The sequence below is a fragment of the Canis lupus genome, chromosome 20 (genome assembly GCF_003254725.2).
Source record: "Canis lupus dingo isolate Sandy chromosome 20, ASM325472v2, whole genome shotgun sequence".
Taxonomy (NCBI): Eukaryota; Metazoa; Chordata; class Mammalia; order Carnivora; family Canidae; genus Canis; species Canis lupus.
Genome location: NC_064262.1, coordinates 44,214,567 through 44,241,237, shown reverse-complemented (window position 1 = coordinate 44,241,237; position 26,671 = coordinate 44,214,567). Strand labels below are relative to the sequence as shown.

At 50.9% G+C, this 26,671-nt stretch overlaps 1 protein-coding gene across 5 annotated transcripts; it reads left to right on the top strand.

The window, feature by feature from the left end:
• The first annotated feature begins 60 nt into the window (after positions 1-60).
• Positions 61-26,671, top strand: NCAN (neurocan). Of its 5 annotated transcripts, XM_025458174.3 has the most exons (16): positions 61-197; positions 4,616-4,695; positions 5,977-6,390; positions 8,205-8,379; positions 8,490-8,617; positions 9,153-9,446; positions 10,292-10,882; positions 11,080-12,018; positions 12,331-12,519; positions 16,503-16,619; positions 17,654-17,767; positions 19,077-19,235; positions 20,255-20,337; positions 22,520-22,664; positions 23,839-24,021; positions 24,274-26,671. In XM_025458174.3, the coding sequence occupies exons 2-16, from the start codon at positions 4,623-4,625 to the stop codon at positions 24,417-24,419; spliced, it is 3,750 nt and encodes a 1,249-aa protein (XP_025313959.2). In that variant the 5' UTR covers positions 61-197; positions 4,616-4,622; the 3' UTR covers positions 24,420-26,671. The 5 variants fall into 5 exon arrangements, with proteins under 5 accessions (XP_025313959.2, XP_048954029.1, XP_025313958.2 ...); XM_049098072.1 differs by lacking the exon at positions 11,080-12,018; XM_025458173.3 differs by having other exon boundaries at positions 11,080-12,519.

Below are 26,671 nucleotides of genomic sequence, written 5' to 3'. Positions count from 1 at the left end.
TCTCTCGTGCAGCCGGAGGCCTCCAGCAGGCAAGGGCGCATGCGCAGAGCAGCCCCGCGGCCCCTTTATAAGCGCTGAAGCGGCTCTGGGGCGAGCGGAGCGCAGGGCGCAGGGGCTGGACCCGGCGCGAGCGAGCAGAGCCGGAGCGTCCTTTGTGCCGGGCGACCGCCCCGGGATGCGTCCGAGCTAGGAGTCAGGTGGGGGGTCCGTCGTGGGGAGGGGGCCGCGTTGGGGAAGAGGTCCTCGCGATTAGAGACAGAGCACGGGATTGGGGAGGGGGCCTGGGATCAGAGAGAAGCCCCCAGAACAGGGAGGGGACTGAAAAGGGGGAGGGGAGACCCAGGTTGGGGAGAGAACGCTAACTGGGAGGGCGCTCGGGAATGTCAGGGGGACTCAGATTTGGGGGTCAGTCCCCGGGTTATCCGGGAAATGCAGAGACAATCTCAAGGTGGGGAGGGGGCCGGGCTGGGGGTGGGTCTCAGAATTGGGGAGGGGGCACTGGGAACCAAGGCTAAGGGAGGGAGGGCACCCCGACTTTAGAGAGATGGGGACAGCCAGATGCTATATGAGGGGCTCCAAACTGGGTATCCGGGTGTCCGAGCTGAGACACCCCAGGATTTTAAGTGGGGATTCCCAATTTGCAGATGAATGGAGGAATCCAGGCTGGACTGCAGCGGGGAGGGGACCCCTCTTGATTTGCCTGAGTCCGATGGAAGAGGGTCTTCCCTAAGTGTGAATGGCCATGGGGAAGGGGCGCCCTACTGTCTCCCTCTCCTTTTGGCCCAGGTCCTGTCACCACATCCCCTTCAGGGAGGAGGCTCTGGGGGGCTTCATACCAAGGTGGTCCCTGTTGTTCCCTTAGATCTGGAGTTGGGGTGGTGTCCCTTCTCCCAGGGAGTACACCGGGTCTCCCAAGTGAATGCTGGGTGTGAGTCCCCAAAAGCCCCCAGTTAGGATCCCCAGGACCCATGAGGGGCACCCAGTCCCAAGAGGGGGGCAGCTCCCAGCACCTCCACATCTGACCGTGTCCTCACTGAGAGACACAGACTCTTGCCTCACCCCTTCAGCTCCATATGTCCATATGGATGTTTGTGGAAGTCCTGGCGTTTTGGGGGCACAGGCACTAGGAAGTAGAGGGCTGGGACCCCAGGCCCAGCCTAGGCAGGAGCGACCCCCATTTCTGTGCACGGGGCTTTGTTCCTCTCAGCAGCATTAATGGGAGACAGCCAGGATGAAGAGAGGGTTGGCGCTGGGCCCCAGCGGGGGACGTGGGGGAAGGGCAAAGAAGGAGGGGTGGGCAGATCGTGGGACCTCAGAACCCAGCAGCTTCGCTGGCTTGCAGACATTCTCAAATGGAAGGTGTCCCTCCCCCCAGGAGGTGGGGGCTTTGTGTGTTTGTATGTGTGTCTACCCCATGCTGAGAGAGGTTGTGTGCCCGTGGAGGGTCTGGGGTCCTCTGTGAGTCTAATGTGATCGAGGTTGTGTCTTTGTCAGGAAACTTATGCCAGGGGCCACATCACCAGGTGGCAAAATGATGTGTGCCCGCCAGTCACCAAGGCCACATTTATCCAGCCTGGTCTGTGCCAGGGACTAGCATCACCATGTGTGAGTGTGTGTGAGGAACTGTGTCTGACGGTATGGCCTCATCGAGGGGTTTATGTGGGGAGCCTGAGACTGTGGGTGTGTGTCTTTGTGCAGAAGACGTGCTGCCTGCCTTGTAAGTGCCCATATTGTCTCTCTTTGTTAATGTCACTGTGAATCCGAGTGTGCGCGTGTGTCTCCCAGGCTCTGAGTCTGGGGTGTGTGGCTGCATGTACAGAAAGGGGGTCCTTTCCATGGGATTGGAAGTGTGGACCCTGACCAGAGGTGACGTGAGATATGGTCTGTGTGCAGAGTTGGGGAGCTAATGGGGGGGGATGCTGGGGTTTAGGTCCCAAAGGGGCAGCCTGAGATGGTTTAGAAGCCTGACTTCCATTCTCCTCTGAGGAGTTCCATGATCATGCCCATGCACACAAACATGCCCTGACTCCAAGGCCAGAAACACACACATGTGCTCATGGTCTCTGCGGAAGGGCACTTGGACCTGCAAATCTAAAGACCACAGTGGATCTCTTATGCTCCACGCAGTACACAGAGCTGCTGCAGACCCATGCACATATCCACACATCACAGGGCACAAGTTCACATCCTTGCCTGGACACACACCCCGACGCACACCCAGGCACACAAAAACGCCTGCTGGCAAACTCACCCACATTCAGTTCCCACTGAGAGAGGCACGCGCGCGCGCGCACACACACACACACACACACACACACACACAACCTCTTTCCAGGCCGCCCCTCCTCCAAGGCCCCACAGGCCCCTGATTGCATATGCATGAGGCTCGTGCATTATTCATGAGGGGACGAGCCCCAGACAGCTGTGTAAATGCTCACCTCTGGCTGCTCTGGGGAGGAGGTATTTTAAGAGAAGGGGTGTGGGTGTGTGAGGGTGCAAGTGGAGGGAACAGAGTGCATCTGGGAGGGCATGTGTGCACGTGGGAGGGTGCACCTGAAACTCACTGTGTTGGATCACCTCTGTACATTTGCATGCGTACATGAGGATTTGTATACGAAAAACTGATTTTTTAATTTGACATTTCTAGCACTTCACAAGCTCATTCCACCCTCTGTGGTACATGCTGGATGGTCTCCATTTTATAGGTGGGGAAACTGAGGCATAGAAGATGAAGCAGCATACAGTCATACAGTGTATGGAAAATAGAGGCAGAGCTTTTTTTTTTTTAAAGTAATCTCTACACTCAACGTGAGGCTCAAACTCAGGACCCCAAGATCAAGAGTCACATGCTCCTTCAACTGAGCTAGCCAGGCACCCCTGGATGTAGTCTGTGCTTTTAACCAGTCAGTGTGTGTGTGTGTGTGTGTGTGTGTGTGTGTGTGTGTATTCTCTGAACTCACCCCTTCCTAAGGCCCTCTTGGGGCAGGTGCAGCCCAGAGTCCTGCCCAACCCTCTAATACCTTGCCAGGCCTTGAACAACCATCAGGGGACACCATACTTATTTAAGGTTCCAAGGTGGAGAAATGAGGACAGCCTGGAATGGAGGCAGAAGTTGCTGAGGTTTATGGGTTGGTGGTTGGGGGCACCATCCCAGGGCCTGGACTCTGCCCTGCTGTGCAGCCCTAGGCAAACTGCTAGCCCTCTCTGAACCAGAGGAAGGCAAGGAGACCAAATGGGCAGTGTCTCCGCACTGCCTCCCTAGAGTTCAGCACCACGGATAGGTCCCTGGCTAGCCTCCCAGTAGGGCCTCTGGGAGCTGGGAAAGGACGCTGGGGATGGGACCAGTTGTCCTCCACAGCCCCCATTCTGGCTCTGTCTACACTCCCCTTCTCAGGGCTGTTTTTATTAGGGTAGGGGGGCAAGAGCTGAGTTTATAGAGGATGCTCTAACTTGCCATTTGTCCCCACCTCCTGAACCCCAATGAGGGGAGTGGTACAGAAGGCTGGGAGACTTTAAGGAGGGACTATCTCCCCAGGGTTTCTGGTCTCTGGAAGAATGTGAGGGCTGGAAGGGCACTGCTGTGTCCCAGTGCCTGGATTGGGTCTTACTTATAGTTGGCACTCAATATAAAATATGTGCATTTTATTCCTGAGAGCCATAACCCCTAGAAAAGGCTGGACCTACAACTGGAGTTTCTCTGTAGACCTAGGAAGCATCTTCACTAGGCAGTATGAAGTCAGGAAGAAGGTGGGGTGGGCAGGGGTGAGGCCCCTGCCTCCAGCTGGGACTTGGCAGCCTCTCAAAAATCTCAGAAACCAAGAATAGAATCTTGGCGACAACCAAATCCTGGAATTGAAGCTGAGAATCGTGTCAGTCAGCAAACCCAGATTAAAGGCTGGCTTGGAGGCCAGCCTACTGCCAGGACTGGGAACCCCAGGCAGACTGGGATTGCCACCTGCCCTCTAGGAGCCCCCAGTCTTACGGGTGAGGCCAGCCTGAAAAATGGGATTTTGATCTTAGTTGTGTTAAGGTCAATATTAATGAAAACAACAGCTCAAGGGAGCTTTGCTGGCTCAATTGGAAGAGCATGTGGCTCTTGATCTCAAGGTCATGAGTTTGAACCCCACGTTGGGTGTAGAAATCACTTAAATTTAAAAAAATTTTAAATAATAACAACAGCTTAGATTTACTCCTTCATGCCAGGCAGTTCTAGGCATTTTAAATGTAGTGACTGTGTTTACACATTTATTCCTTCCAACTACCTGATGTTAACCCTATCTAACCTACAAAGAAACTGAGGCACAGAGAAGCTAATCTACTTGCTCCAGATCACACAGCAGGGAACAGGTAGAGAAACAACCCCAGGTCTGATTCACTCCAGCACCCATGCTTCTGATGTGAGATTTCACTGTTGGGATTCTGAAGTCAGCTGGTCCTGGGTTTAGATCCTGGATCAGCCCTTGCTTGCTAACTATGTGACCTTGAGTGACACACAGGCCTCTCTAAGCCTCAATTTCCAGATCTGTGAGGGGGGGCACTTGGTCCTTCCACACTGACTGTCTGGGAGGACTGTACGTCTCCCCCATCTTCCCTCTCTTTCCATCTTGTTTTCCAGGTCCAGGATGGGGACCACATCTGTCTGGGCCTCAGGCCTCCTGATGCTCCAGATGCTGCTGTTTGTGGCTGGAGAACAGAGTGAGTTGGCTTGTGAGGTGGGAGAGGTTGGGTTCGGGGGTACTGACCAGATGGGGAAGCTTTTTAACTCTGGAGCCTTCTCCTGCTGGCTCTCTGGCTTGGTCTGGAGAATAAAATGAGAATAGATGAAAAAGGTCTTTGAACAGTCAAAAGCGAACAAGACACCTGAGAAGTTATTTTTAGTCATTGCCAGTGGAGGCTGGAGGTTTCTGCCTCTCACTGTTTTGCTGAGATGAGCTGAAGAGAGAGAGGGAGAAAAAAAAAAAAGAGAATAGTGCAGAGATTGATTGGTGATGCCTGCCATGGGTGGGGCAATAGCAATAAGGTATATGTGACTCTACCTGGCATCTCCCCAGTGGTAGTTAAAAGCCCAGGCATTAGAAATGCCTCCTGATTTGCTCTGTGATCTTAGGCAAGTACAATGATGTCTCTGAGACTCAGTTTCTTCAACTCCCCTCCCCAAAACATGATGTGACATGGCCACCTCTGCCTATAGTTATGAAAATCAAGTGAGCTGGGGCACCTGGGTGGCTCAGTGGTTGAGGGCCTACCTTTGGCTCAGGTCATGATCCTGGGGTTCTGGGATTAAGTCCCAGATCAGGCTCCCCCCAGGGAGCCTTCTTCTCCCTCTGCCTCTCTCTCCGTGTCTCTCATGAATAAATAAATTCTTTAAGAAGAAACAAATCAAATGAGCTGATTGCTATGTATGAAGTGCCCATTAAATAGAAGGTACTCCACAAACACAAACATTTCCCTTCTAATGGCTGCCTCTTACTTAACTTTGGGGAAACTATGACTCAGAGAAGGATAGTGACTTTCCCATGGTCACACTGTGTGTCAGTGACAGAGAGTCAGTTTCTGGCAGCCAAGATCTGGATTTTTAAAAAGATTTTATTTGTTTATTCATGAGGGACACACAGAGAGAGGCAGAGACACAGGCAGAGGGAGAAGCAGGCTCCCCATGGAGCCTGATATGGGACTGGATCCCAGGACCCCAAGATCACTACTTGAGCCAAAGGGAGGCCCTCAACTACTGAGCCACCCACGCATCCCCAAGATCTGGATTTTGAGTGGAGGCAGAACTGTGAAGGTATCTGACCCTATTACTCCTCTTGTGCTCACAGACTGGGGTGCACATCACAGATCTGTTGACTGCATTATGATGTTGTAGGCAACCTACCCTCTCTGGCTTCAGTCTCCCTATCTGTAAAGTGAGGGGAATAGCAGTCCCCACTGGTCCTTGTCTTTGAGTCAGTCCCCTTTCCACGTTCTCCACTCCAGGCACACAGGACTCCACTGCTGCTGCCTCCGCCAACATTGACAAAGGGCTCCACATGCAGAAGGTGGGGTCAGGGTTGGTCCGGGCTGCACTGGCAGAGCTGGTAGCCCTGCCTTGTCTCTTCACCCTGCGGTCATGGCCGGGTGCAGCCCGAGAAGCCCCTCGGATCAAGTGGACCAAGGTGCGGACTGCATCGGGCCAGCGACAGGACTTGCCCATCCTTGTGGCCAAGGACAATGTGGTTCGAGTGGCCAAGGGCTGGCAGGGACGCGTGTCACTGCCTGCCTACCCCCGGCACCGGGCCAATGCAACACTGCTCCTGGGACCCCTGAGGGCCAGCGACTCTGGGCTTTACCGCTGCCAGGTGGTGAGGGGCATCGAGGATGAGCAGGACCTGGTGCCCCTGGAGGTGACAGGTCAGTTGGGGGCAGGGGAGAGGATAAAGCTGGGAGGGGGAGGGACTGAGCCTGAAGCTCACCCACAGAATGTCACCTTAGAGATCACTCCTTGAACAATGATTCCCTTTCAGTTCTTCTGATAAATTCCCAAAGAAAGTCTCCTCTGGGACTTCCCTTTCTTTCTCTAACATTTCTCTCTCTTTTCACTAAGAGAGAGCAAGTTCTGGCTGTCTCTTGTGGATCACAGTATTTTATAGGCTTTTATAACTTTTTTTAAAGTCCCTTTCATGGTTACCTACTTTCACATAAGACAAAGGATATTGACTTTCTATTTTAAACAGGAATGCCAATTTCCTTTTGCAATACATTTATGTTTTTTTAATAAAATAAATTTGTTTTAAAGGGTGAGGTTTTCTTTTTAAAGTCAACTGAAAAATATATTAAGTAAATAACAGTTCTCAAATACCTGTTTAACCAACTCCTGTTTTAAATTCTTTCTGTTGAAGTATCTAGTGTTTCTCATTTCCTAACTGATCAAGATAAATGAAATAAAACAAAATTTTAATTATTAAAGCAAAGTCCTAGAACAGGGTATGGCACAGTAGAGCGCAAAAAAATAATTGACAGAGGACTAAGTGAATGACCATTGTGTGGAAAACATCCTTGGTGGATGTGGCTCCTTTGTGTGGATTCTTGCTGGGAAGTTAATTTCCCTTAACCTATGTTGGTCATGGGCAAGTCCCTGCATTCCCCCAGCCCCCTGGTCTTCCTCCACCCAACAGTGTCTCACTGCATATTTTATGGGACCAGCCAACTATCCCCTTTCCAAGGCCTTGCTGCTCAAAACTGATAAATCTTGAAGAAAACTGGTAAATGGTGAAGGAAGTAAATTCCACCTCTGGGCTTCAATTCATTAATTCAACTAAACACTTATTAACACTACCATATGCTAATCTGGTGCTGGGGACATAATCATAACTGAGATGCAGCTGTTGCCTTCCAGGAATTCTGATAAAATAGAATAAAAGGTTTCGTTCCTTTGTCTTGCTCAGACATTTCTTTCATCCCCAAAATGGAATTGGAATTTCACTCACAGTGAGCCCATTATTGATGTTTCACATCCTGACTTACATGTCGCCTCCTGCAGGAAGTCTTCCATGACTCCATTTCCAGGCTGAACAAGAAACACTTGATTTCCCATTGCCACCTGTGCTTCCCCAATCAATGCATGTACTTAATTCTTTTTTTAAAATATTTTATTTTTAAGTAATTTCTACACCCAATGTGGGGCTTGAACTCACAACCCCAAGGTCAAGAGTTGCATACTCAAACAACTGAGCCAGGCAGGTGCCTGCCCCAGCATGTACTTATTTCTTAAAAGGCAGAAACTCTCTCACTCTTCTCTATGCCTCCTATCACCTCCAGGGTCTAAACCTGGGCATGGAGAGTGTTATTTTTGAGTCAGATCATCCCGGATATGAATTTTGGCTGTGCCTCATACTGGCTGTGTGGAACTGGACATGTCCCTCAAACTCTCTTAGCCTTAGTTTTTTCCTCTGGAAATGGGGATAATCATAGTGTTGTTGTTAGATTTCAGTAAGATCATGCTTATGAATGCTTTTTACACGGTAAACATTTGACAATTTCTAGCCCTTTATGGCCATTGTTATCAGTTATCTAAAAATAGGGGTATATCATCTGGAGTGGTACAAAGCAGCATAGGGGAGCAGGTCTATTATTATCAAACTGGGGGAAGGGACTTTTTGCAAGAGGGAGGTCTGTTCTTGAAGATTCCAGCATAATCAGCTCCTCTCCTGGATGTTCCCCTGCAGGTGTTGTGTTCCACTACCGGGCAGCTCAGGATCGCTATGCACTGACCTTTGCAGAGGCCCAGGAGGCCTGCCGTCTCAGCTCAGCCACCATTGCAGCCCCACGGCACCTGCAGGCTGCCTTTGAAGACGGCTTTGACAACTGTGATGCCGGATGGCTCTCTGACCGCACTGTTCGGTGAGGGGGTACATAGAGTTGGGACATGGAGTCCTAACCCCTGGGAAAGATGGTCATTGGGGGCCCCAGGTGCACACATTTGAGAGGGACCCCCCTCCTTGTCTTGTCAGGTATCCTATCACCCAGTCCCGTCCTGGTTGCTATGGTGACCGTAGCAGCCTTCCAGGGGTGAGGAGCTATGGGAGGCGCGACCCACGGGAACTCTACGATGTGTATTGCTTTGCCCGTGAGCTGGGGGGTAAGTCTGGGGCTGGCAGGACACCCCCACCCCCACTTCCCTGAACCCCCGTTACCTTCCCCACCCCCATGCCTCCCTAAGTCCTTGCCTAGCTCTCCTAAGTCTCATCCCTCTCTAAACCTGCAGCCAGAATCTGGGCTTACCCTTCTCTGAGCTTTCCTTCCCTCCCTGAGCCCCCCTCCTTCTCTGTGCTCCTTCCCTCTCTCTGAGACCCCATCCCTGCTCTGAACCTTTTTTCTTCCCTGGCCCAGCTCCCTCCTCCTACCCTCCTCTCCCTCTCTGAGCCCCCCACGCCAATCCCCTCCGTTTCTCTGAAGCCCAACACACTCAAGGGTCTGAGTTACCTTATTTGTAAAAAGAAGCTAAGGCCCTCTTCTTAGCACCGCTTGAGAAGTAAAGACGACGACCCGGCGGGGCGAGCCCATCTGCCACCACCCAAACCCGGCCCTCCTGGGGTTTAGAGTGGGACCCCCTTCCCGGGCTCCGGGGGAGGATCCCCCAGGCCCGCGTGACCTTCACCCGCGCCTTCCCGCAGGCGAGGTCTTCTATGTGGGCCCGGCCCGCCGCCTGACTCTGGCCGGCGCGCGTGCCCAGTGCCGCCGCCAGGGCGCCGCGCTAGCCTCGGTGGGACAGCTGCACTTGGCCTGGCACGAGGGCCTGGACCAGTGCGACCCGGGCTGGCTGGCCGACGGCAGCGTGCGCTACCCGATCCAGACGCCGCGCCGGCGCTGCGGGGGCCCAGCCCCGGGCGTGCGCACCGTCTACCGCTTCGCCAACCGCACCGGCTTCCCGGCGCCCGGAGCGCGCTTCGATGCCTACTGCTTCCGAGGTGCGTGTAAGGGCGCGCCCCGAGGTTGCAAGCCCAGGTCAAGGCCACGCCCCCGGGAATTTTGCTTTCTAGTGGAGGCGGAGCCCAGACGCGGGAGAAGATCCTTGGAAACAAGGTCTGCGATAAGCCACGCCCTCGGGGTAGGCCACGCCCCCAGTGCTGGCTTTTCCCTGCAGTCCCGCCCTGGGGGTAGGACCGCGGCCCGAGGCGGCCAAGCTGCCAGCGGGAAGTTCTGTTTAGAGAGTGGGGTGTATCTCTGGAGATCCCTGAAAGACACGCTCCTGGGTGGAGCATATTTTAGCTGGAGGCTTGTGCATAAATATCCCCTGGGGAGGAAGTGCTGCCTTGATTAACCATGGCCCCTGGACAGGGTCACACCTCCAGGGACTAGACTAGGGAAGACCCCAGTCCTTGGAATGGGACCAAAGCTTCAGAAGCTGCACACCTGACTTCAAGGACCCAAGTCCAATGTGCAAGGGGAAAAAATATACTTTGTAAGAAGGCAACGCTCATTAGGAGCTTCCCCCCCCGTTGGGCGGAGCCACAGCCCTGGTGTGATCTGTCCCCCAGGATAAGTGTCCACTGCCTGAGCTTTACCCAGGAGCCATGCTGTCTCTTGACCTTGACAGTGGGTCCTAGCTTGAACTGTGGGAGTGATAACTTCACACCTCCCTCTCTCAGTCTGGGGGATCCCAGAAACCACCCAGAGGTTTCAGAGACAGAGGGGCGCAGAGAGAGATATACAGAAGGTCTGTGCTGCAGCATGTTGGAGTGGGGGTAGATTTCAGCCAGAACTTCCCAGCCAGCCCCTGGACCGAACACAACCTTTTGGCTTTCTCTCATAGCTCATCACCCAACACCACATCAACATGGAGACCCAGAGACCCCCTCATCTGGGGATGAGGGGGAGATCCTGTCAGCAGAAGGGCCCCCAGCCCAAGAACTGGAGCCGAGCATTGGGGAGGAGATGGTCACCCCTGACTTCCAGGAGCCTCTAGTGTCCAGTGGGGAGGAAGAGCCTCTGATCTTGGCAGAGAAGCAGCAGTCTCGGGAGACCCCCAGCCCTGCCCCTGGAGGCTTCACGCTAGCCTCAAGGCCCTCCCTGGAGGCTGAAGAGGCATGGCTGAGCCCAGCGACCCCCAGCCCCAGCAGCCTTAGCACTGCAGTGGGCACACACACGGAGGCAACTCCAACTGGCCCCATACCCAGGAAGAGGGGACGCTTTAAAGGATTGAATGGGCGCCACTTCCAGCAGCAGGAACCCCAGCAAGGCCTGGAGATGGGGCTTGAGGCCGGCACCCAGCCCCCGACCCCAGAGGCTCCTGGGAATCACGTGGAGCCTCTGCTGGCCACCGGAGCCACAGATGCCTCAGGGACTAGCCGGAGCCAAAGCCCCTGGGCTGTGCTGACCAATGAGGTGGATATGCCTGAGGCTGGTGAGTGGGGTTCAAGGGGGAGGTGGGACCTGCCTGGGGATCTGAGGGGGCACAGGAAGAGGCTCCAAATCCCAGCTGGGTCCCCAGGCCCCACCAAGCCTCAGAAGCCCCCTCTTCCTTGGGCCTGGAGCCAAGGGCACTCAACAGAAGGAACTGCTGAGAGATAATTAGAATTACTCTTGTTGATATTGTTGCAGGTTCCCCTGGTGGCAGGAGCCCTCCAGAGTCCTGGCTGTGGCCCCCAACCGTGGTCCCACCTAGCATCCCAGGCCCCAGCAGGGTCCTTGGCCTGGAACTTGAGGAAGCCAAGGGCCCCAGTGTGAGGCCAGCCACTCCTGACCTGCCCTGGTCCCCCTCAGAGGGCACTGCCCTGGCACCCAGCCCCTCAGAGGGCCCCAGCTCTGCTTCCTGGGAGGTAGCTCCCATGGTCTCTTCCCCAGACCTCCCTGTCATGGCCATGCTTCGTGCCCCGAAACTGTGGCTTCAGCCACACCCTACACCCCTCCCCACGCAGGCCGACAGGGTCAAGGGGCATAGTGAGGCCATAGCCACCATCTCACCCTCTCCTGCCTCAGATACTGAGGTTATCCCCCAGGACCCCATCCATCCAGAGGTGCATTCCTTGTCCCTCTCCTCAGTCCCAACAGGACAGGGTAGAGAGGCCACATCCTCAACAGTCGGCAGCCACAGAGCGGGATATCCAATAGGTTTCTCGCAGACAGCCACAGACACACAAACTGGACCCAGTCCTGACTCTCCCAGGGCAGACTTTGGAGAAACTGGGGGGACCAGCCCTACTGGGCTCAGCAAAGCTGAGCTCCCCAGATCCACTCCACAAGCTTCTGTGGACAGGAATGTGGAAGATTTCGCCCCCACTGAAACAGCCATTGAGCCCCCAGGAGTGAGAGACATCTCGAGGTCTGACTCTCAGGCCACCATGGACGAGGCACAGGGCACGTGGCCCTCACTGCACAGTGAGGGGTTGGACTCTCTCCCCACATCTGCACCCTCGGGGGTCCCCAGAGTCTTCTTGATTCCTGGGGTCACCCCAAGTTTGGAACCTTGGGCTGCTATAAATGGAGAAGCCATGTTGGGGCCCACGGATTCCACAGCCAACCTGGATCCCAGTGATGCTGGTAGGATTTGGGAACCTGGATCCCATGTGGTTGAGGGAGCCGAAAGCCCCCCAACCTTGAGCCCTCAAATGGCTGTGAATTCGAGCATGGCAATGTCCCTCTCGTCCCCGGACCCAGGGGACAAGGTTGGGGTCCTGGCTGTGTCCACAATGACCTCCTCAAGCTCCCAACCCCATCCAGGGCCAGAGGGCCAGGTGGTGACCCAGGGAACACTGGGAGACTTGGCCCCTTCACATGAGGGTAGTCCCCCAGGGGAGCCTGGTTTTCCTCCTTGGACACCGAAAGCAGCTGGCATGGACAAGCCTGTCTCAGTTTCCTCAGGAGAGCCTACAATGCCAGGGGACACCCCCAGCACCCATCCGCCTGCCTCCCTGGACCCAGAGGAGTTTGAGCTGGAGGTCCTGGCAGGGAGCCCAGATGTGGAGGGCTTCTGGGAGGAGACAGCAAGTGGAGAAGAGCCGACCCTACCAGGGATCCCTGGAAACAGGAGTGCAGAGGAGGGTGAGTTCAAAGCTTGTGACCTCCTCCACTGTGGCCAGGGCTTGGGGAAAAGGGGCTGGGGAGCCCAGAGCTGGAAGGAAGGGTTATACACAGGGGCCCAGGAAGGTTTTTAACAGGGGAATGATGTTGGAGCTCATCAGGCAGAGTTGAATTGCAGAAAGGGTGTTCCTGGAAGAGGTACCAGCTGAGTAAAGGCCAGGAGGTGAAGTTGCACCATTGTTTTGATGCACAATGAGTAATGGGGGAATAACGAGGCATTGGATGGAGTTTAACTTGGGAGATGATTCCAGTCAACAGATCATGCTCGTGTCCACTCTGAGCCAGACAGTGCTGTGAGATACTGGGGTCTGGCCTTCAGTGATGCCTCAGTCCGGAAGACACCCCGGGGTGGGGCTGGAGGGAGGAGGCATGGCAGGGAGGGCTTTTTGGTCAAGTGGGAATTGCAAGTAGACCTCCAGGGAAAGTGGGTACTGGGAAGAGGCAGAAGGGGTGGGCATCACCCCCATTTTGTAGAGAGCAAAATAAGGCTTAGGGGAAGCATGACTGCCTCCTACTCAGTGGCCACACTTCAAGCAGAGCCCAAGTCTGTGGAACTCTTAACTGTTCTATGTCCAGAGGAGTTCCGAGAAAGCCGAATGCCCTATTCTCCTGGGGCCAGCTCAGCCTGCAAATTCTGGCTTTTTTTCCTCCCCTTTGGCCAACTGAGCCTTAAAAAAAAAAAGAAGAAGAAGAAGAAGAAGCAGCTAATTAAAAGACACTTTTTCTGAGTTCCAAAACACTCTTATTAACACAATTGGTTTTACAGTTGCTCCTTTTTTCGAAGGCTAAGTGTCTTGGCACTGCAAATAGCGGATGCAGCGTTTCATTGCCCATCCTGTCACTCTGGGCTGTGTCTAGGACTGCTCCTCTTTTCTCAGATGCCCAGGAGGCAAGTGGACTCTGGGCAGAGGCGTGAGCATCAATAAAGGCTAATGCTTATTGGTACCTGCTGTACGCTTGGCTTGTTTTGAGCACTTTACTGGAATCAACTTAGTTAATCCTTAAAATGTCCTGGTGGAAGAAGTTCTAGCAAGAGTAGAGAGACTGAGGCATGGGAAAGTCAGGTGACTTGAGCAGAATCATATAGCTGAGGAGTGTAGATGATAAGATTTGAATCCAGGCCATGTGACAACAGTGTGTCTCCAACACTAGGTAGTACTTGTTTCATTGCTATAAAACCAAACAAACACCTAAGGTCCTGGGGAGGGGGTGAGCTCACCCAGGCAAGGAGCAGAAAAGAGAATGGTGGTGGGGGATGGGCAGAGGGAAGGAGGCTCAAAGCTAAAGGAGCTAGAGAAGGGGTGATCAGAGAGGTGGGAGGGAAAACCATGTATAAGGGGGTGCTAAGGAAATGCTTTGGGTGGAGCCCCCAAGACCACAGCTGGATCTATCTTGGATTCTGCTGGTTTCTTGGCTCCAGACTGAAGCCAGTGGCAGCTTGGGTGGAGGGAGGCAGCCAACGCTGGGGGAGACCCAAGCGCCTACCCACCCGCCCGCTTGTAGCAGAAATGCTAATGAAGCCAAAAATAAAAGCAGCACCAGTGAGCGACTGAGTCACCGCCAGCCCGTGGGTAGGTGTCGGCAGCTCAGGGCACCTGGTAGGGCTCACGCGTCCCGGCGCCCGGCAGCCCCATGCGTGTGCACACACGTGCTGGGGTGGCACCAGGGACAGATACAGCCAGCCACAGGCCCCTCTGGCCATCCATGGGGGCACCTGCCATCACCCCACGGACAGGCGTCAGCCACTACAGGAGGGCCAGCAGCTTTCATTCAATTAACAAGCAATTACTGAATGCCTGCTGTGTTTCAGGCCCCATCTTGAGACCAAGACCCTTGTCCTCTGGAAGCTGACATTCTAGCACTTTGCCAATGATGGAAATGTTCTGGAGCAATGCTGTCTAATATGGTAGCAACCAGCCACGTGTGGTTACTGAGTCCTTAACATGGTTCATGTGACTGAGAAACTGCCTTTTTACTTTTATTCCATTTTAATTTAAACTTAAATAACTATATGTAGCTGCCATGTGGAACATCACTGCTCTGGGGAAAGGCACCAACAAATAATGATAAATCTAGTAAATAAGAAATTATATTGGAAATCAGAAAGTGACATGGGCAAAGAGAAAAGTAAAGGGTGGGGATGCCAGTGGGCATTTTCTAGCTGTGACAGGGGGTCAGAAAGGCCTCTCTAGCCAGATGAAATTTGAGCAAACCAGCGGAGGTGAGGGAAGAGCCATGGGGAGATCTAGGGGAAGAGCATTCCAGGCAGAGGAAGTAGCCTGTACCAGGACACTGAGGCAGAACCCGTGCCTGGCATGTTGTAGGAACGGCAAAGCCAGTGTGGCTGGAGCAGAATGAGCCAGGGGAAGAGAGGAGGAGGTAGGGCAAGGAGATGTTAGGAAAAATTCCACAGGGCCCCGTGGGTTGCAGTAAGGCTTTTCCTCATAGGGTAATGGGGAGCCATAGAGGGACCTAAGCAGAGGAGGGACATGACCTGATTCAGGTTTACATAGGCTATCTCTGGCGGCTTTTGGGGAAAACAGCCTGTGGAGGGTGACAGCAGAGATCACACCTGTGGGTGTGAGAGAGGAAGCAACTGCTTATCACCATTTCAATTTCTTATGAGTCCCTGGACTAGGCAAAAACAGAAACAAGTTCTAGGTTATAGGGGCCAGAGAGAGGGCCTTTTTTTTTTTTTTTATAAGATTTTCTTTATTTATTCATGAGAGACACAGAGAATGAGAGGCAGAGACACAGGGAGAGGGAGATGCAGGCTCCCTGCAGTAAGCCTGATGCAGGACTCAATCCCGGGACCCCAGGATCACGACCTGAGCCAAAGGCAGATGCTCAAACACTAAGCCACCCAAGTGCCCCGAGAGAGGGCCTTTAACTGAGCCTCCAGAGCTTTGGAGGGCAGTCTTGGTTCTTGTACTGTTCTGCTGTGTTAATTTAAGCCAGGCCCTGCTCTTCTCTGGGCGACAGGGTCTAGTGTCTGTGCAGTGGAAGATGAGATACTGTCCTGACAAGGGATAGGGGTGGCCTGGGATAGGATGAGAATTCTTGCTCTTCCTCTCCCAGGCCCCAGGGTGGAGACCACCCACAAAGGCATCTGGCCTCTGAGAGGGGAGAGGCAGAAGGAGACTCAGCTGCCTCCCAGGAAAACCCAGCTGATGGGGGTAATTATGGAGGAGGGAGACAAGGACACATATTCCTAATGCTCCCTGAGTGTCAAGTCCATACTGAGCAATGCTGAGACCCCTTAAGATGCCTCAAATTGATATAGACAGAGCCAGACAGGGCATTATGGTCAGAACTGGGAAAGAGATGAACTGTTTTTATTTCTATCTGGTAGATGAGACAACTGAAATTCAGAGATGTAATTTGTCCAGGGTCCCTAGTGAGTGGCAGAGCCAGGGATTGAACTAACCTCTCTGATTCCAGAGCCCATGGTTATAACTACTATCATCTACCACCTGTCCATACTGTAACCACTGAGACTGCATCAAAAAAGATTGAGCCACGAGAATGAGGGAGGTGATGATTCCCACTATTGCTAGTGATGCTCATACCCCACTTGGGACCTTATGTCCACCTCTGTGCTCCAAACTGTGGGAAGTACAATGACCATCAGGGCATGTCCAGAAGAAAGGGACAAGTCAGGGAGGCTCTTAAACCCACATTCCAAGAGACTTCCAAAAAGAAGCTTCAGGAAACCCATTCCAGTTCAGTTTGCATACGCCGAGTGGTCTATAGCTGCTCTGGACAGTTCCTGAGGGAAGCAAGATCCTCATCACAGGAGCATGCAAGAGGAAATTGGTAGCTGCCTGTGAGAAGTTATAGAGGGGACTCCACGGAGAGGGTTTTGGGAGTCTTAGGTCTGGATTCTGGGAAGGCAGACAACATGGTGGCCTACTTCCTCTCCACACTGCCTGTCCATTCTGCAGCCCCCTTGGATCCATGCGAGAACAACCCTTGCCTGCATGGCGGTACCTGTAAAGCCAATGGCACCATGTATGGCTGTAGCTGTGACCAGGGCTTCACCGGGGAGAACTGTGAGATCGGTGAGTGCCCCACATTCGGAATCTGAACCTAGACTTGTTTGAACCAGAGCCCTGGGGTCTACCCTAGCGGACATTCCCATGAGGATTCAGGGATCACAAAATGCTGGCTTCAGATGCTCCCTTCCCCTCTCCCTCTCCTTGGATCCAGTAAATCGGTCTCAATTAGCTGAACCAGCACCAAGCAGCTGGGGATCAAGGTTCAGGTGTGCTGCCTCCCATTACTACCAGGCAAGGATTAGAGGGGAAGATGAATGATAAGGCTCAGACTCCTCCCAAATCCAAGGGGGCTCTTCCTAGCCCCCAAAACCCCAACACAGGAAGCATGACAAATTATGAAATTTTAACTTAAGTATAAATGATATCAATCTTGAGCTCTGCACATTATTTCATTGATTTCCCAACCACACTACTAATTATAGAATTATAACAATAAATATAAGCAGTATAATTTATTGAGCTCTTCTTTTGACCCTCCACTTACAACCACCCTTGAAAAGGTGCTATTTTTATCATCACTTGGCAAAAATTAAAATGAGTCCCAGGGAGGGGAAGTGACTTGCCCAAGTCACACATACTTCAGGCACTGCCTACACAGGAATTGGTAGGAGAGCTCAAATGATATCTAGCTCCACCTACAAACAGCTGCATGCCTCTGTGCAAGTCCTTGCGGGTGCTCTGGAACTCAGTTTCCCTAAGTTCCACATTCTGAAAAGACCCTCCATCTTCGACATTCTGTGAGTCTGCTTGCCAGAGTATAACCTTCAGTGTTCTGAAGTCCAATGGAACATTCCACACACTGGCTCTCAGCTGGCCCAGTGGCATCTGCTCTCATTAATGCTAATTCATGTTAATTGTGTGAGGTTCCATCCCCTTGACCTCCAGAGTCATTGGGCCATCTGTGCAGACCACTGTTGTTTCACTCAAGTCCAGGATGGATGGTAGGATCATGACCTCATCTTCTGCCTGGTTCCTTATGGGGACTGGGAACCAAGGGGAGGCTGACCTCTGACTCAGTCCCATCCCACCCTCCCCAGATATTGATGACTGTGTCTCCAGCCCCTGTGAAAATGGAGGCACCTGCATTGACGAGGTCAACACATTCGTCTGTCTTTGCCTCCCCAGCTATGGGGGCAGCCTCTGCGAGAAAGGTGAGTCTGCCAAGACCCTAGAAATAGCACCAAGAGTGGGGTGGGCTGCTGGGCTGCATGTGTCCCTCACATGCTTCTATTTCTGTGGCCATGAGTTGAACAGATGATAAATTGTTGTTTTGGGATAAAACTCACAGGATATAGACTTATCCTTTATAAAGTGTACAGTTCAATGGCATCCAGTACATTCATGGTGTTGTACAACCTCTCCCTATTCCCAAGACGTTTTCATCACCCTGATAGGGAATCTTGTATCCATGAGCAGTCACTCCCCATCCACCTCCTTCAGCCCCTGGCAGCCACTTGTCTACTTTCTGTCTATGGATTTGCCTGTTCTGGACATTTCATATCCATGGAATCCTGAACTACATGTCATTTGGTGTCTGCTTTCATTTCACTCAGACTGATGTTTTCCAGATTTATCTATATTGTTGTGTGAATCAGTGCTCTGTTCCTTTTTATGGCTGGATAATATTCCATTGTAGGGATAGACCACATTCTCTTTATCCATTCATCACTTGGTGGATGTTTGGGTTGTGTCCCCCTTTGTGGTTAATGTGAAGAGTGCTACTGTGAACATTCGATATAAGTTTTTGTTTGGACACTAGATTCCTTTCTTCTCATCCCATTCTTTTTGTTTATACCTGGCTGAAATGGCTGGGCCACATGGCAGTTCTGTGTTTAACATTTGGAGGGACTGCTAGACTGTTTCCCACAGTGACTGCACCATATGACATTCCCACTGGCAATGTACAAGGGTTCCAGTTTTTCCACGTCCTCACCAACACTTGTTATTTTCCTTTAAATTTTTTTTTTTAATTTTAGCCATCCTAGTGGGTGTGCAGTGGTGTCCCATTGTGGCTCTGATTTGCGGCGTTTCCCAATGACTAAGAATGTTGAGCATCTTTTCATGTGTTTATTGACCATTTGCGTAGCTTTTTGGGACAAATGTCTACTCGATTGAGCCTTTTGCCAGGAGAGAAATTTTAGGTTGTCCTGAAGCCCATTTTCTGAGTTCCCAGATCCATACAGAGAGTACAGCCAGATCAGAGAAGGAGACTTCAGAGTTGGGATGAGAGGGGTGGGTGTAATGGTCTCCAGTAGAATCACTTCCTGCAGCAGAGAAATATGGGAGAGGGGAGGTGACTGAGGTAGGGAAGAGGCTCAGGGGGATGGGGACAGGAAAAGGGGTGATCTGGCCCCACAAGGACCTTGGGTTTGGCCCTGTCTATGGTGCACTTGCTCATGGCCAGCGGGGTAGGGCGTGGCCCAAGGCCAGTCTCCCTCATACTCCCATCCCCCCTCTCAGACACAGAGGGCTGTGACCATGGCTGGCACAAGTTCCAGGGCCACTGCTACCGCTATTTTGCCCATCGACGGGCATGGGAGGACGCCGAGAGGGACTGCCGCCGCCGAGCTGGCCACCTGACCAGCATCCACTCGCCTGAGGAGCACAGCTTCATTAACAGTAGGGACTTTGGGGTGGGAGGGTCCCTTTGCCAGGGCATCCTCTAGGGTCCTGAAGACACTACCTTTCTGAAGCTGTGTTCATTAATGCAAGCCCTGACCACTTTAATTCATGTGTCCATTTATTCACTTATTATTTCACAGATTCACTTCATTCATTAAGTCACCAAATATTTACTGAGTATCTGCTATGTGCCAGGCACCATTCCAGGTGCTGGGACACAGCAGTGAGTGAGACACAGATTGTCCTGTCCTCAGGGATTGGCATTCTTATATGGGGGCTATAGGCGAACAAGTAAATATCTAATTAAATAAGTCTATACTGTAATTTAGCTGGTCCTAAGTGCACTGATGACAAATAAAACAGAGCCAGAGGAAAGAGGGCAATGAAGAGGCATCTGTGAAGTGGGGGATGAAATGAGGATGGAGCTCTGCAAGAAATCTAGAAAAACCGTATTGCATCAATTAAATCTGGCATTTATTGATTTATTCATTATCCCCGTGCCATTTGTTCATCCATCCAATTATTCACATTTCCCCCATCCCATCCCCTGGTAATTCTTTCATTTGTTAATTCCCTGGTTCCCTCATTGTTGTTGTTGTTGTTGTTTTCTACCCTGAATGTAATCAAACACATGCTTATCCTCAGTGACACTCAGTGACTAACTCCCTCACTCAGCCACCTGCCTGCCCTGTCCAGCCCTGCCTGCTGGCTCTCCTATCCCTTACTCCCGTTTCTGCAAAGATCTGACGCATCTCTGTTTTTTCCTTCCTCTGGCTGTTTGCTTAATCCACAAATCGTGGCAAGACTGGGGCCTAATTCCAGCCTTTTTCATGCCTCCTCCCCGACCCCCACTCTCATCTGTGTGGGAATCGAGGAGACCAAGGGCTTCCGGCCCACACAGAGGCTGTGGGAGGGGCTGGGGTCCTCCTTTCCCACACTTTCCACCACTCCTCCAGCCCATACCCGAGGCTGGGGAGGGGTCGGAACTCCGTTCTCAGGATGCCCCCACCTCGCAGGCTTTGGGCGTGAAAACACCTGGATCGGCCTGAATGACAGGATCGTGGAGAGGGATTTCCAGTGGACGGACAACACAGGGCTGGTGAGTGCCAGAAGCCAGGCTTGGGTCTCCCTAGAATGGTGGGATGTGTATGAGCCTCGTGGGCTCTGTGCTTTGGCCTGATTTTACCCTCTTGTGCAAATCAACCACAGGTCCTTGTGGCTCTGAGATTCTGGAGTTGGCAGAGGAGCTTCAGCAAAGCCCCAGATGGCCCTTGACTTTCCAGGCCTTTAAACACTTGGCCCACCCAGTGGCTGAAATTATAGACCTAGGACCAGGACCTGAAGCCTCCTCTTGCTCACTGTCATGCCCTCCAGCCGTAGACTCCAAGATATTCCCACTTCCTGCCGTCTCCTTTATCACCTCACTAGGACCTCTGCAGTAGCCTCCCAGCCCCCTCCACAACACATGCACTTGCTACCTACATTCCTGCCCCTCCACCTGGCAGCCATGGGAACCTTATTTAAAAAATTGTGGTGAAATTTACATAACATAAAAATAATTCTAAAGTTTTCTTTTAAAAATTTTTTATTTAAGTAATCTCTACAGCCAACACAGGACTTGAACTCACGATCCTGAGAACAAGCATCCCACTCTCTTCTGAGTCAGCCAGGCACCCCAAAATTAATCATTTTAAAATGTGTAATTCAAAAAGAAAAAATAAATAAAAAAATAAAATGTGTAATTCAGTGGCATTTAGTACCTTCACAATGTTGTGCAACTGTCACCTCAGTCTAGTTACAGAATATTTTCATCATCCCAAAAGGAAAACCTATATATACGGAGACCTTCTAAAAATCATACATCAAAAAAGAATTAATTAAAAAAAATAAAAATAAAAATCATACATCAGATCAGGATTCTCCCTGCTTTGAGTCCTCTCAGACTCCCTATTGTTCTCAAGATAAAAATCCACCTCGTCCTGCTGTGGAGAACAGTCTGGCAGTCCCTTAAAAAGGTAAAGTCGAGCAGAATTGCCACATGACCCAGAAACTTCGCTCCTAGGTAGATACCCCAAAGAAGTGTAAGCAGGTACTCAAACAGGTATTTGTACATTCATGTCCATAGCACTCCAACTCACAACAGCCACAAGGTAGAAACAACCCAAATGTCCATCAGCGAGGATCCCTGGGTGGCTCAGCGTTTTGGCGCTTGCCTTTGGTCCAGGGCGCGATCCTGGAGTCCCGGGATCAAGTCCCACATGGGGCTCCCGGCATGGAGCCTGCTTCTCCCTCTGCCTGTGTCTCTGCCTCTCTCTCTCTCTATGTCTATCATGAATAAATAAAAAATAAATCTTAAAAAAATAAAACAAAAACAAATGTCCATCAGCAAATGAATGGAGAAACAAAATGTGGTCCATCCACATGAGGAACACTATTCAGATAAAAAGCTGATATGTGCTACCATGTGGATGAAACTTGAAAACATTGTGCTCAGTGAAAAAAAGCCAGAGATAAAAGGGCACATGTTGTATGATGTATGATTCCATTTACGTGAAATATCTAAAATAGGCAAATTCGTAGAGATAGAACGTAGATCCGTGGTGGCTTGGGGGCAGGCCAGAATGGGGAGTGATTGCTAATGGGGACAGGATTTCTGTTTGAAAGGATGAAAAAGTACTGGGGATAGACAGTGGTGATAGTTGTACAGTGTTGTGAATTGTATTTATGCCAATGAACTAGACACTTAAAAATGGTTAAAATGGTAAATTTTCTGTTACAGGTATTATACCCCAGTTTAAAAGAATCCATCTGTTCTACTGCAAGAACTGGCCCTTGCCCACTCACTGACCACACTGCAACTCAGTCTAGCAACTCTGACCCCACTGGCCTCTGTTCTGTTCCTCAAACAGGATGAGCACTGTCCTGCCTCTGGGCCTTTGCACTAGCTGTGCCCTCTGCTTGGAATTCTCTTCCCTACCTGCATCGTTTCTACCCTTGGGTCTTCAGCTATCCCCTTGCCTCCTCAGGGAATCCCTCCTGGACCTTTGTTCAACTATTTGTGTAACAGTGACCCATGTGGAAAATAGACTATCAGGGAGAAAGGAAGAAGGTAGGAGGGCTAAAGGAGAGGTGACGCAATGCAGTGGAGGCCACTGTCAGACAGAATGGTGACCACTGTGGAGATGGAAACACTGAGTCCTTAAAGTTTGAGTGGTCTGGCCAGGGGAGTCCTGCAGTAGGCAGTGACAAAGCCTGAGCCCCCCTGTTTCCCATTCCTGCAGCAATATGAGAACTGGCGGGAGAATCAGCCTGACAATTTCTTCGCGGGTGGGGAGGACTGTGTGGTGATGGTTGCACATGAGAGCGGCCGTTGGAACGATGTTCCCTGCAACTACAACCTCCCGTATGTCTGTAAGAAGGGGACAGGTATGCTGTTGCTCTCTCTCCTCCAACTCCCCTCCAACTCCCCTCCTGCCTCTCACATGCACTGCTTTGTTGTTTCATTTAAGTTTGTAAATATAAGTCAGCCCTGCCCAGTTTTCACTACAGTGCTGTGTGAGAGTGCCTGTTTTTTCCCACTTTTGCCAACTCTATGTGTTCTCCAACTTTTTGTTCTTTGTTCATCTAAGTGGGGAAAAAATAGTATCTACTTGTTTTAGTAGTTTGCATGTCTTTAAGGATGAGAATAACCAACTGTTCATACGTCGATAAGCTGTTTGTATGCCTTTATTTTCCTGTGACCTGCTAGTTCATCTCCTTTGCATAACTTTTTTTAAAATATTTTATTTATTTATTCATAGAGACAGACAGAGAGAGAGAGAGAGAGAGAGAGGCAGAGACACAGGCAGAGGGAGAAACAGGCTCCACTCAGGGAGCCCGACGTGGGACTCAATCCCGGGTCCCCACGATCACACCCTGGGCTGCAGGCGGTGCTAAACTGCTGTGTCACCAGGGCTGCCCTCCTTTGTATAACTTTCTATAGGCTTGTTGGTCTTACTGATTTGTAAGAGCTCTTTACATATTAAGGGAACCCATATATGCATCTTCATGTCTACCTTTCTCTCATATTTTTGTTTATTTTTACTTATGTTTCTTTGCCAGTTTTCACATCCTTTCTTTTCACTTGTTCAGATTTATTCTTGACTCCCATCTCCTTCATTGCCATCATGTATAAGAATTGAAGAGGGGATCCTTAGATGGCTCAGCAGTTTAGCGCCTGCCTTCGGCCCAGGGTATGATCCTGGGGTCCCGGGATTGAGTCCCACATCAGGCTCCCTGCAAGGAGCCTGTTTCTCCCTCTGCCTATGTCTCTGTCTCTCTCTCTCTCTCTCTCTCTCTCTCATGAATAAATAAGTAAAATCTTAAAAAAAAAAGAAGAAGAAGAAGAATTGAAGAGAGTGGGATGTATCTAGGAGGTTTCTGCCCCTAAGGAGCTCTTGGTTTGGGTAAAGGAGAGAGACACAGTCACTTCTAGACATGTGAGGCCACAGCTGGGCAAAGGGCAGGACCTGCTGAGGGATGTATTAGTCCCAAAAAGAGAGGAAACCAGTTCAGCCCCAGATGTGGCCACTTCCCTAACTTCTGCTTCCTCTGTCTCCAGTGCTGTGTGGCCCCCCTCCAGCAGTGCAGAATGCCTCACCCATTGGTGCTCGCAAGACCAAGTATAATGTCCATGCTACTGTACGATACCAGTGTGATGAAGGATTTACCCAACACCATGTGGCCATCATCCGATGCCGGAGCAATGGCAAGTGGGACCAGCCCCAGATTGTCTGCACCAAACGTAAGTGGTTGTCCCGAGACACCTCAACACAGATTGCCAGCTATTTGTAGTCTCCAATTAGAATATCTTATTACTATACATTTTGATCTGACTAAATGTATCCCTGATACTACAGCCTTGCTGATAACTGAGAACTTACCAGTCTGCCCGGTGCTTCCTTCATTTCTCCTCCCCCTGAAAAGGGTCACTGCATCAGGCCACCTGCCTCTCATTCCTTTTGCCACTTGCTTGTCCTCCCTTATTTCCCTGCAGCCAGACGATCCCATCGGATGCGGCGTCACCATCACCACCACCAGCACCATCACCAGCATCACCACCACAAATCACGCAAGGAGCGTAGAAAACACAAGAAACACCCAGTAGAGGACTGGGAGAAGGAAGAAGGGAATTTCTGCTGAAGAACCAGGCAAAAGGAAGCACAACCCCCTTCCCACACCTTCTCTGGAGCCTTCACCTGGGGAGACAGAACCCAGAGAAAAACAAAAGGGTCTGGAAGCCCCCTGAGCCCCAAACCACATCCCCCATCCATAACCCTTTGTAAAAAGCTCCTCTCTCCTCTTTCTTATATACACAAGGTCCTCTTGGCAGGCATAGCCATGTGTCTGAAAAGTCAGTTCTAGTCAGGCTGAACTCTGGGAGCATCTCCCAGTGAAGGGAAAGCACAATTGGCAAAGATCATTCTTTGCACTGGTTAAGACTTTTGTTGGCACAGCTGATCACCAATTGTTGAAATAAGGCTTTGATGAGGGTGCAAGAGTGCATGCTTGGATTCACACTAAGGAATTGCTTATCACACCAGAAATTCAGGCTTAGTAAACCATCAGATGTCCTAAATGCAGGCTGAAGCTTTTAGTTAAGGTCGTTGGTTTTGGGAGTTGAAAATTACATGGAAGCACACCGCTTGAACATGACAGCTGCTGTTCCTTCACCCTGGACTTCAGCCCAAGTTCCGTCTTTGGTCTTGGTGGATAGACGGAGTGTGGAACTCCTATGTACTGAATTTTAGGAATGTTTTAGAACAACCTCCTTCTGTGCCCTCAGAGTTAGGGATCAGAGTAGTCAGAGCAATATATGGGCAATGGAGGGAAGGTGTATTGCTTACCCTCCCAGGTCCTAGTCCAGTGCTGAGATTTGGTGGTTCTGTATGTGTGGTGAGTCTCTCTCACACACACAGATGAGAGGATGTTTAGGGCTGGATGAGCCCAGATTACTTCCCCCTCCATCTCTCAGGGAGACAAAGAACCTCCTTCCTGGACCAAGGAGGTGCCAAGTTTTCTAGCTCAGTACTCATCCCCATCCCTCAAAGAGACGTTGGTAGTGCCCCTGCCCTGGGTCCCACTCCTACTCCTGCCCCATCCCCGTCTCCATTCATTGCCTGGCGGACTAGAAACGCTTAAAACTTGAAGTAGTGACATCGACCTGCGGTCATGTTGTAGAGAAATGCACAGTGTTAAATCCGAAACACACACACACACACACACACACACACACACATTTTTCTCTCATCATTTTTTAAAAATCTTTTAAATGGGAAAGAACTGACTAAATCTCTTCCCCCAAATCTGCAACCTGTAAAAGAACTTTCCAAGCCAAAGGCTGGGATTCAGCTCCCTGATCTCTGGCAGGAAAAACCCACAGCTTATCCTCCATGTTTTGTCCACTCTCATCTCCTCTACTCTGGGCAAAATCTGTGGATTTGTGTTAAAAACTACAATGAGGAATGGCCCTCTGCATGATAGAAAAATAAACAAACATGTAGTCCCAGGGTTCAGTAGAAAAGGAAATGTGTTCATTGAGTCTATATTCCTCCTGGGAAGTAATAATAGTTGACAACTATGGAGTCTATACTGTGCTAGGGATTCACACACTATCTTCTTGAATCTTCTCAATAGCCCAGTGATTTTGGAATCATTACTTCCCCATTTTACACATAGCAAAACTGAGGCTCAGATAAGAGAAAGGCACTGGTTCGAAGTCACAGCCAAGACAGGAGCAAGGATTTGGTCCTGCCTCTGTGACTTCAAACGTTGCTCTTTACTTTGGGGGAAGGGGTTGAAACATAATGGCACTCTCTCACGTACACAGGCAGTTTAGGAAAGGATTGAGAAGTGCAAACTAGACCCATATGCTTGACCATGGTCATCAGTCTTCCCTGCTATAGACATTATCCACTGCTCCACCTTATAGTTATAGAGTAAGCCCAGGGATGTACATTTGTCTTCTTGCTTTGATAATTTCTTTTGATTTAAAAAATATAATAACATATCTTCAGTAATTCATGTCATAAAATAATTTTCCTTTGGGGGTGGTGCTGGGGATGCAACTTTTTTGGGGGGAGTGGTCTTGGTTTATGCTCCCTGCCCTTGGCTCCCTTAGTCCCTTACTCTGCCTCCACCCCAGCTCCATGGTGGGAGGGGCTCTGGTCTTTTCTAAAGTGGGTGGTTTGTCTTTTAGTCTTTCCCTTTGGGATGTGCGTGTGTGTTTGCGTGTGCCGCGTGTGTGGCATGCGTGTGAGTGTGTGTGCGTGTGAACAGCTTCGGGTTCTGCTGGTTTTGCTGTGAGCTGCAGTGTTCTGTGGGTCTGTGGTATCTGACACTGTGGACATTAATGTACTTCTTGGACATTTTAATAAAATTTTTTAACAGTTCAA

Coding starts and splice junctions, on each gene's coding strand:
- NCAN (XM_025458173.3), top strand. CDS start 4,623: ATGGGGACCACATCTGTCTGGGCCTCAGGCCTCCTGATGCTCCAGATG. Junction 8,618..9,152: donor CTTTGCCCGTGAGCTGGGGG/GTAAGTCTGGGG, acceptor GCCTTCCCGCAG/GCGAGGTCTTCTATGTGGGC. Junction 24,022..24,273: donor CCAGATTGTCTGCACCAAAC/GTAAGTGGTTGT, acceptor ATTTCCCTGCAG/CCAGACGATCCCATCGGATG.